Source organism: Erithacus rubecula, assembly GCF_903797595.1.
Source record: "Erithacus rubecula genome assembly, chromosome: 24".
NCBI lineage: Eukaryota > Metazoa > Chordata > Aves > Passeriformes > Muscicapidae > Erithacus > Erithacus rubecula.
Window position 1 is genome coordinate 1,671,620 of NC_136676.1, and position 11,047 is coordinate 1,682,666.

Below are 11,047 nucleotides of genomic sequence, written 5' to 3' on the forward strand. Positions count from 1 at the left end.
TCCTCTGTGGCAGAGGCCTGCTGGCAACTTTTCAACAAAGAAATGCTGCAGCAGGACCACTGCTAACTGGAAATATCAAACATGTCTGTGGGGGTAAATGGGCACAGCCCACCTGGACTGCACCAGTGCAGGAAGGTGGATTTTGTAAAACTGCACATCCATGCAAAAGCTTTACCTTCTTCTGCAACAAGAGGCACTCAGGAGTGTAAAGCTACACACCAGCTCCCCCAGCAGCACCACAGACAAATGTTTGCTTTTACACTCCCTGCTGGAGATGCAGGAGTGGACAGTGCACTCAGACAACACCAGACAACAGAACTTAGTAGTCCTGCTTTTGTAAGCAGGTGCTCTTGAAGAAAACACATCTTAAATTTAAAAGATTTTAAATTATTTGTGCCAACTCTTGCTTTTTAAAGGTGTTTAACAGCACCTATGCTTCCTGATGTTTGGCATTTATAAATGGCTCTTGGTAGATTCTGGGATGAAAAACACAATTGTGTTTCTCAGGGTGGGTGAAGATATCTGCAAGACTCAATAACAAAGAATGTTTATGATACCCGCTGCACGTAGATCAAATATGGCATTGGGCAATCTATTAAGATTGTTCATTTATTACCACAATTACCAAGATAGCCAACTAATTCTGTGAACTTTAATGACACTCTTGATCAGGTTTGTGCTTAGTTGAGAAATGAGGACAGAATTTATCTTCTCTCCTTCCCGAAATGCTGCACATCCTGCAAGTCCAGGCAGGTGTAACGGGCCCCCTTCTATTTTCTTTTTCTCTTTTCTTTTTTTTCTGTCTGCTGACACTGCTGGGCTCCTTCCTCACCAGCCTGGTGGGAAGGCAATGAGGCTTGGAAAGATATTTCTCCTAAATTCCAACTTCACAAAATAAGCGGGTTTTCAATAACTGACTTGTCACTTGTCCATTAAAAATAAAGCAAGAACAAAACTTGCTTTGTTCTGCAGTGCAACAGGCTAATCAACAACCAGTGAGTTCTCTCTGTGAGAACATGTTAAAACACAGAGATTTAAAAAATGCAAGCAGTGATAGAGTCCAGGCTTCTTTTAGAAATGAACATTCTGTTCAGCAGACAGTCTTTATTTCATTAATTTTATCAGACTAATCCACGTAATGGATTGCAAACCAGAGAATTGTTTTATGTGTAATATAATATATGAGAAAAATCACATTTCTTTATAATGGGCTTCACAGGACACTCTGGAATTTATTATTTTTTTCTCTTTTCAGGCAATCAGCAGAAAAGATTTTAGGCTGAGATTTTCATAACAGCTTTAGTGCCCTCCTAAAGGAAGAGGTCACCTGCTTCCCTGGAAACATTGGAGAAAAACCAGCCCACTCCACCACCATTTACATCTGCTTGCCAATGCATGGTGGGTGAAGGTAAGGAGGTGAAGAGCTGTTCAATTTTCAATGGGTATTGTTAACCATTCCTAACATAAGAGTTGTTTTTCCTGAAGGGTATGCAGGGAAGGAGTGTGCAGCTTTTGCAGAGAAGAAGCTGAGATGAAATAGGATAGTACCTTTTTAAGCACTTTAAAGTATCAGATGTAAACTCAACTATATTATTTTTACAAAGAACAAATGCTAAGTAAACTTACCATCTTGAAGAGAGAAGGATAAAAGGTCCTAAAAAAAAAAAAAAAAGAATAGTCAATTTAAAACTGATGATGTAAGTCTGGAAGGATCAAAATGGAGGCATGAAACCCATCAGACTGACTGAATTACTGCAGCAGCTCAGTTCATAAGTGGGAAGCAGAAAATTACAATTCAGTGAGGCAGCACAGAGCAAAACCAGTCCAAAATTCTCTGAAGGCCAGTACAAAGGATTGGACAGAAGCAGATAATGCTTGGTATATGCTGAGCATCTCACATTTTTTGTTGTTTTGTTATCTTACACCAGACTTAAAAGTTTGGAGGAACAGGGCTCTAATCCTCCCACTCTAATGCCTCCCTACAGTCATATGTACTCACATATGCAACATCACTAACAGATTTGAATGTTCCTCTAATGGCCCCTTATTTTCTTTGGTATTCTGGGAATTCACAGCTCTAGGCAGTAAGGCTGAACTGGCATGAAGTTCTTGTGGATTAAGTGAGTCAAAAAATGAGAATTTATGGCCATCTGTCAAGATTGAGGGACTTGACTTCTGTGCTGGCTCTTTATAATAAAAAAAGGAAAAAAAATCAATTCAATAGATGGTTTCTATGGATAAATCCATGAAAAAGAGGCCAGTGTTTTTACAACTGTGTTCTTCTCTTTTATTGCCACTGGACAAATTCTAAGCTCTTTATGTGACTACATTAAGCACCAGCTCAGTTGAGCTGCTTCCCTCTCCTACACACAAATACAGCACAGCTGAATTTTACAGGGGATCCTTTCAGCCCTCTGGGAACACAAAAAAATGCAGCCAAAGATGTAGGAGGCTGCCAAAGAGTTTATGATTATTAGTCTTGTAAGCTCCCAAGCACAGTTTGTATCATAAAAACATCACTAATCTGAGAGTCCTACACATGAGAAGTACAGAATGCAGAACAAACCATCCTGAACCAACCAGAAGAGGGACAAACTGCAGACTGGCTGGTGGGATGTGGGAATTAGAGACACCAGTCCAGAGGGAGGGATGTAACTGGTTTCTCACAGTCTGAGTGCTGGGAGTGCCCAGGGATCAGATACATGGGCACCATCACCTCCTCTCTGGGTGCATTTCTGGGGGAAGGGCTGGCACAGAGGTGTCACAGCCCAGCAGAAGGTGCAGGGTTGGGAGCCTCAAGCAAAAAGCTGACCAAGAATAACATGAAGCTTGTGACCTTATTGCCACAATTTTCCACACACTGACGTAAGCAGCCTCTGGAAAAGGGTTTGTGGACAATAAACTGCCTGAGTGAGGCTCAGTGACTCAGGTCCCGCCCTGTCTGCCCAGTATCACCTGGGGCACCTTGTCAGGCAGCACTGACACAACCAGAGGGCACAGCCTCAAGCTGTGCCAAGGGAAATAGAGGTTGGATATCAGGAAAAAGTTTTTCACTGAAAGAATAATAAAGTACTGGAATGGTCTGCCCAGGGAGGTGATGGAGTCACCATGCCTGGATGTGTTTAAAAGACTGGATGTGGCATTTGGTGAAATGGTCTAGTTGAGATTTTAGGGCATGGCTTGGACTCATGGATGATCTTGGAGGTCTCTTCCAACCTTGTCATTCTATGATTCCCTATCAAACCACCCCAAACAACTCTGGCCTGAGCATGTACACAAGTGCCTTTCAAAAGGTCAGGGATGCAGGTAGGTAATCAGGTGATAAACTGGAACAACTGTTTTTATGGCATCCGTGCCAGTTAGCACTCTCAAATTTAGGCTGCAGTTTAGGCTGTGCACGTACTACACATGCAGGCAGCTGGAATCCAACCAGCAGTGATTAGATTAGTTCACAACTGGGTTGTTTTCCTCCCTAAGCAGCAGTTGTTATATTGCAGCCTTATTTTGAAATGTGTTTTGAATCTCCATGAAGACTCTATGACAAGACTACCACCCATATGACTGAGAAGGCTTACAAAAGAAGGGAATCTTTATTCAGTCTTTGCCAGCTTTTTCTGACTTGATGGAAGTTCAAAACACATTTCCTTAACAACAGAGAGCCCCAAATCCACATTGCAGTGAATGTGGATAGGAAACCACTGGAAAATGGGCATTCTAAGTATGCTGAGAGCAAAAACCATATTATTAATAACATCTTTCAATGTTTTATCACCTATCACTGCTTCTACACCTCTTTTATTGCACTGCCTTCCCATACCACACCCACAGCCTGCTATGACTACTGTTTTTAAAGGATTCAGTTTCCACCATCTGCCTGCATTAGTCATCTGCAATGAACACAAAGATAACAATCCATAATCCTCAGATGTTCATTGAATCAATGATGAGCTCATATCTAATCTCCTGACTTCATGGATCATCCCTTCAGCTCCTTTGAGAAGAAGGGCCTTCAAAAATGCAGCATTAGTGCCAGCAAGGCCCTGACACTGAGCACGCCAAGCAATTAAAGCAGATACTTAATAAACAGTAAACATTGCATCAGCAGCAGCTGAATACAAAGGAGCACAAGTACCATAAAGCAAAAGATCAATAATTCATAAAGCTTTGTCCCATAGCTTGTTTATTTTTTAAGCTTGTTTATTTACAGGTAAGAAAGAAAAAGCTGATCTCAGCTTATTGTTGATATTTCCCACACAGTGTTTTTCTCCAGTGTTTTTTCTCCAGAAACACCTCTGCTGCCTTGCTCTACTGAAATCTTTCATTCTGTCTCTCCTCAGACAAAATCAATCACCCTCCCCACATGCAGATGGCTTCATAAGTGATTGCTGCTGTAGCATTAGACTGATAGTTATTCCTCATCTTTGCTTTCAACTGATCAAAGCTGTCTATGGTTTCTGTATTCCACCCAAATCCAGGAGATTTCCTCAGTTTCCTGTCAGGGCAAAATCCTGTGTGCTCCTGCTGATCCAGAGCCACTTTTGTAAAACACATGGACTCCTCATGCAGCATAAGCTTGGAGCAGGCACAAGCTAATTTCACCCCTAATAAACTCAGCAGCAATGCAGGAAAACCTGCCCAATATAGACAATGAATGTGGATGTATTGCATTTGAAGAAACAGCATCCAAAGAGCCACTTTTATTTTAGAAGATCTGCTCTAAATTATTAATTAAGAATAAGATCTCTGTTGCTGTCCTTGTACTAGGACTTTGGGCACTGGAACATTTGGACCAGGAGCAGATCCTCTGAGGCATTTCATGGACTGACAGGAGACAGGAAAAGGCAGCTGAGGAAATGGGAGCTGGTCATGGTGCCCAGAGAAGTTCCCTTTGTCTTATCTCCCTTAACACAGCTGAGTTCTCACATCTGCTGTTCTGCCAGGCCATTGCTCAAGGTGAGTGTGTGATAACCCTTAATCAACCAGTAACAGCACTGGCTGCATGCAGGGTGTCTGGTACAGGGTGGCACAGCACAGGGTGACATTGTCCATCTTCCGTGCAGCACCTGCAGCAGCTTAATGCTCTCTTTACCCTGCATGGCATGAGGTGGGATGAGGAGAGATCTGCCCCAGCAAAAGAAAATGGTGCCAAAAAACTTCACCTCTTTTATCTTTCCATCAGCTTTTACAGCAGAACATTATGGAGCAGTACTAGTTTCACTTCCTCAGCGAAAGAAAATGAAGTCACAGTAATTTCCTTCTGGTCAAAGTGTACTCTGGGAAAAGGACATTTAGACATTGTGCTCCTTGGAGTATGTATGTGGAGGTGGTTTGTGATACATGTATAGTGAAGGGGCTTTTAAACAAGTGAAAATCAGGTCTACTGTGGTCAGGGTGTCACTAAAATCTGTACAACACTTGTATAAATGGAGACCACTGCAGTAACACAATCAAAATAAAAACTTTGTCAGTTCTCTGTCCTGTAAAGTGAAACCATCAAAGACACAACTCAGCAGACAGTGGCCATGCTTCATTTTCATAATTTCCATGAGGTCTTTATGGATAGACAACCAGTCCCCCCACAGCTGCTTATAAATACATGCCTATCAGAAATACTGACCTTATTTCCCTGACAAACAGCACTTCTGTTGCAAACAGACAGATATGACAAACCTCCTTTGCAAAGCAAACAAGGGTGAGGCGAGCACCTGGACTTACCTGGGTAACAAGAAGTGGATTTTCTTTCAAAATGGGATCCTTCAGCAAAATTTCAGTGAAAGTTTCTGTGCCCTCACCTCCTAAGCCATCAGCAAAGGCTGTCATGGCAGGTAAGACAGCATCAGGAAGGTCCAGCCATTTCACAAAGCCCTTGATGAATTCTGTCCTGAAGGAGCTATAAGGAAACAAAGCAGTTAGGGTTTCACAAGTGGGTATTTCAAGGCTCCATTAACTGGGCATTTTTGGAAGATCTGAGCAGAACTTGGTTTCAAACATTCACACCAAAATCAAAGCATCAGGAGTCAGCAGAAGGTGAATTGCTAAACAAGCTGGCTAAATAAACAAGGAAACAATTGAGTGGGGCTAGACTTTCCTTCAGAGCATGCTTTGATGTCTGCAGTGTTAATGGATGTGGTTTGCGCTGAATTGTCAAACTCTTCCAGGTACAAGAGAGAAAGGATCTGCCACTCCCCCAGTTTCAGAAGACCCCCCACAGAGTCTGCTACCACCTCTGGTAGCCAGACTGCAGCTGCCCTGGCCAGCCCCGGTTGCTCCTGTACCTTTGCTCGTTCCCAGGGAAGAGGCAGCCGAGGGAGATGCCGCAGAGGGCGGCGCAGGCGAAGCGGCCGGGCTCCGGCAGCTGCCGGCCCAGCGGCGCGCACGGCTCCCGCTCCCCGCCAGGCTCAGCCTCCTGCTGCTGCTGCTGCTCCGCAGCCCGGCCTTTCCACTTCTCTGCGGCCATTTGCACCTGCCAGTTCAAGGAGGAAAAAGCAGCAGGAAAAAAATAAAAAACGGCGCACAGTTGGAAATCAGGAAGTGAGGAGACAAATTGCCTTTGTTTTTACTGCCACTCTTGCTACTGGACCTAAGTCAGGTCTGAGCAGGTCCAGCTTATCTCTTGCCCCCAACACACTGCTGTGACACAGAAACAGGACACAGATGAACAGCTCTCCAATTCTCAAACGTTTTGCATAAAATTAGCTGTCAATAAATATTTCAACCGGCAAAAGGACAATTTCCCTTTAGGATGGAAAAGGACTGGGTTCCATTCAGGCCTATCAGTCCCACACTTACTGCAAAAATAACATGAAAATAAAAGCTCTGCACCTGGTACAGGAACCAGTACAGCTGCCTGGAAAAGAATTTTCCTCTCTCATCTCAGCCCAAATTGCTCCTGCTTGTTTTGCTGACAGCATTAGGAAAGTTGAGTCCAGCTGCAGCCCCTGAGAATGACTTTGATGTGTCCCATGGTCGTTGCTGTGCTTTGCTTGTAATATTCCTCCTCTATACAACCTGCCACTGTTTTTCCCCTACAAATAAAACCTCTGCACCACACAGACCTTGAGCTGGGCCAAGATATTATATTTTAGAGTGTAGGTGTGCACACTTCCAAGTGAAGGGGCTCCAGCTGCTGCCCTGATGGTGCCAGCAGCAAACTGAGACCTCAGGCAGAGGTGACAATTGCTCATTTCAAATTCAGCCTGGGTAACAACCTGCTCCAGGGCTCACTTCCATCTCCTGGAATTTCTACTGATTTCCTTAAGATCCAACCAGTTTCTAAGGGGCTCAAATCACCCATTTCATTTTATAGTTCAAATGAAAATGTTTCCTTCTTTCCACACCCTGGCTAAATAGGAATTAGGAGCCTATGACCCTACAAGTGACTCCCAGGGGATGTAGACACCATTTATAGATTGTTTTAGAGCCCTAAAAGAAAGAAGTGCAAGAGGAGCTGCTCTTTTTAAAGAGATTTTATTATCTGCATGCCATCTGTCATGGTCCTCCAGGAAAGGTGTTTGTCCTGCCTTCCAACTCAGAAACCCTAAACATCCAAAGTTCCAGAACAATTTTCCCAGGACTAATGTAACGCTAAAGTTTCAATATTTTTACAATCATTTGTCATATCTGCTCACTTCTGGACACATTATGGGAGACAGCACGAAAAAAAAAAAAAAAAACAACGCTTCCTTGATCAATTTATTGATTCCTTAACTTGGGCTGATATGAAAAGTGAAGAAGATAAAAAAGATCCAGTCATGGATCTTACTTAAGTGTAACTGCTTAACCTAATTTCCTAATAGCATAAAATATGGAGCAATAATGGAGCAACACCACAGTGGCTCTTGGCATGCAACAAATGATATAGAGTGGTGAAAACTAAAATACCTAAAGAAAGTTTCTGGAAGACTTTGCTCTGAAGATGCTCAGATCCATGTACTTCCCTCTATACAGATATCTTTTTCTTTATAAACATGTAGGAAAAAATAGGCTTGGGATTTTCAGACATATACTCTAAAAAAAAAGGGCAATGTGTGATTTACTAAAGAAAATTTGGGCCAAGAAGTTTTGCTACAAATCTAAGATGAGGGAACTGAGAGTTAGAAACATATTCCAAAAGTTATTTATTCCAAAAGTTTTTAAGTCTCATGGCACTGGAATTCCAATCCCTGCCTTGAACAATGTGTTCAGCAATCAACAGCATTGCCATAATCTGAACTGCCACTTGAAAGAGAATTTTGTATCACTTCCATAGCGCTCATTTTTCACACAAAGCCCTTTGTTTTCTTAAGAGATGGTGTATTTCATACAGCAGGCCATGCAATCCTGTTTGGCAAGCAGAAAGAGAATTCCTTTTGGGATCTAAAGCTGTACACATATTCCCTGCAGCTGAAAGAGGAAACACAGACAGGGTGGCATTGTGCTTGTCCTAAACTGTGACAAAAGCGACATCTCCACAACTGCCCAAAGTTAATGAGGCACCTCATTAACTTCAGAGAAGCGATTGTAGGTAATTATTCTGACGGGGCAGTCCCGTTAAGGCACGGCCCGGCTGTGGTTACGCATTGCACACAACGCTGTGACTGTGGAAACATGTGGGCAAAAGAGATTTTTGGGGAACGTGCACATGGCTCCAGATGTGTTGGGAGAACCACGGCCTCTGCTTTTAATCTGTAGATATGAGGTATGAACACGGAATGGCGTTAATTCAGTTCTGTCTCAATGCAAGGACACATAAATGCGGTAAGGATGGGCCACAGGGATCAGAGCACGAGGGACATGGAGAAGCCCAAAGCATAAAGTAGTTGGAAAAGTGTTTAATTCAGTTAATTCCAAAGTTTGCACAGCAGCACCTAAGAAGCGATGTCCTCACAGTGAAGCAAGCAAAGCTGCGGAGGGGGAAGAGCACATTGAAAAGCGTGAAGGCACCACCGGAGCACGGGAAGCTGTGAGGGCGGACACCGCCACAGCTGCCGTGTTCACTTTTACCACAAATCCTTCACGTCTGAAGTCTCAGAGGATCCAATACAAGAACTTATTTAAAGAAAGCGGCGCCTCAGGCCACGCTGAGGGAGGGAAGCAGCGACCAGAGCAAGGCAGCGGCCTGAGGGGAGAGTCCGCCCGGCCTGAGGGGAGAGTTACCCCTGGCCTGAGGGGAGAGTTCCCCCGGCCTGAGGGGAGAGTCCGCCCGGCCTGAGGGGAGTCCGCCCGGTTTGAGGGGAGGGTCCCCCTCGCCTGAGGGGAGGGTCTGCCCAGCCTGAGGGGTGGGTCCCGCCGGGTGGGTCCCGCCCGGCCTGAGGGGAGGGTCCCCCTGGCCTGAGGGGAGAGTTCCCCTGGCCTGAGGGGAGAGTTACCCTGGCCTGAGGGGTGGGTCCCGCCGGGTGGGTCCCGCCCGGCCTCAGAGGAGGGTCCCGCCCGGCCTCAGGGGAGGGTCCCGCCCGGCCTCAGGGGAGGGTCCCCCTGGCCTCAGGGGAGGGTCCCGCCCGCTCCTCCTCATCCCGCCCAGCCCTTCTGCCACCCGCCCGGCCCGGCCCCGACCTGCTGCCGGCCCGGCCGAGCACCGACTACCGGGAGCCGAGCACCGCGAACCGAGCACCGCGAACCGGGAAGCGGGCAGCGACTGCCGCCGCCGGCGCCCGCCCCTTCCTGCCCGGGCCGGGCCGGCCTTGCCGCCGGCACTGCGCCATCGGGGCAGCCGAGCGTGTCGGGAGCAGCGCTGGGCTGAGGGGATGGGGGGCACCGAGGGCATCACTGAATATTCTCAATTGAAAGGGACCCACGGGGATCATGAAGTCCAAATCCTTAAGTGAGTGGCCCATAGAAGGGATCAAATCTTGGTGTTTTCAGCACCATGCTCCAACCAACCGAGCTGAGCCCGGGATCTTCTGAAGGGATGGTGAGGGATGAGGTGATGCTGCTTACCTTCATTTCTCACTCTAATTCTCACTCGGGCCACTGTGTATTACTACCCAGTCACTATCTGAAATCAGGAGCTAGCCATGTACGGTAAACAGGGCATGGGACTTGAGAGTTGAAACTTCCTAAACAAAATGACCAGCATGAGTTAAACTTGAAAAGAAGCAAATCCTTTACATTTTGAAATAGGAATATAATCTCATTAGCCTTTTCTCTACAAACTTAATAGCCACTTCAAAGTCTTGCATGGTTATTGAGCCTTATCTATCAGATGGGAATCTGTTCAAAAGATAACAGGTTCCAGAGCCTCATGACTGCCACCAGCATCTGTGAACTCTGAACCACCTGGGTGCTAGTGGCTCTCAGGCTGGAAAACATTTCACTGGAGCTGCTGAAGGAAAACTTGGAAAGTGCTGCTCCATAACTCTGTGTGTCCATAGGAATTCCTTCAGAGGGCCAGTGAAAATCACACTTCTGTATGCTGCCCTTTCCTGTTTATATATATATTTTTTTTTTTTTGGCTCTGTAGAAAGTAGTGTAATAAAATTATTTTGGAAGGGCAGGGTAAAGCACAGTAACATATTTTACTGATCATGTTCATTCTGTTTTCATTTTTCACACCCATGTGCTGAAAACATATATGGGCTGGCAGAACCTCTTGTGAGTGATCTGTTCAGGCCAATATTAATACATTTGTTACAGACCTTTACAGTACCAGTCACCCATTGGTGTTGGTGAAGGAAACTCACCAAGAATATTTTCTGAGCTGAAAGACTTGCCCAGAATTTCTGAAATAATTTTCAGTGCAGCTAAATATCTGGTCCAATCTTTATTTTTGGAGTAATATATCATTTGGTTTTAAAACTACCTGTCTTTTTCCCAACTGGAAAGCTTTTTTCTGGCTGCTTATTAGCAAATGTCATATGTATTCTGCAGTAAGATGTTACTGTCCAAAGAGATGAGAAAACCCAAAGGATTTAATTCCCCTGAAGGCTCCCATTCCTGGCAGAAAACAAACCTGTGTTTTCCAGGACTTCAGGAGCACAAGAGCTCCCACCCTCTGAGTCTAACCTATTTTATTGCTGTGAGACACTCTGTATATTTATATACTTAGCAACTGCAGGACATCAGTTTCCAT

At 45.0% G+C, this 11,047-nt stretch overlaps 1 protein-coding gene across 2 annotated transcripts in view; it reads right to left on the reverse strand.

Moving 5' to 3' along the window:
- Positions 1-9,122, reverse strand: part of TMCO4 (transmembrane and coiled-coil domains 4) — a 36,571-nt gene extending 27,449 nt beyond the window's left edge. The window contains exons 1-4 of one of the 2 annotated variants that reach the window (XM_079326075.1): positions 8,926-9,122; positions 6,276-6,463; positions 5,716-5,890; positions 1,627-1,654 (exon numbers count right to left, since the gene is read on the reverse strand). In XM_079326075.1, the coding sequence (XP_079182201.1) occupies positions 1,627-1,654; positions 5,716-5,890; positions 6,276-6,457 (385 nt within the window). In that variant the 5' untranslated portion in view covers positions 6,458-6,463; positions 8,926-9,122. Of the gene's footprint in view, positions 1-1,626; positions 1,655-5,715; positions 5,891-6,275; positions 6,464-7,881 lie in introns of both variants that reach the window. The other variant, XM_079326074.1, reaches the window with a different exon arrangement.
- Between the last annotated feature and the right edge of the window lie 1,925 nt (positions 9,123-11,047).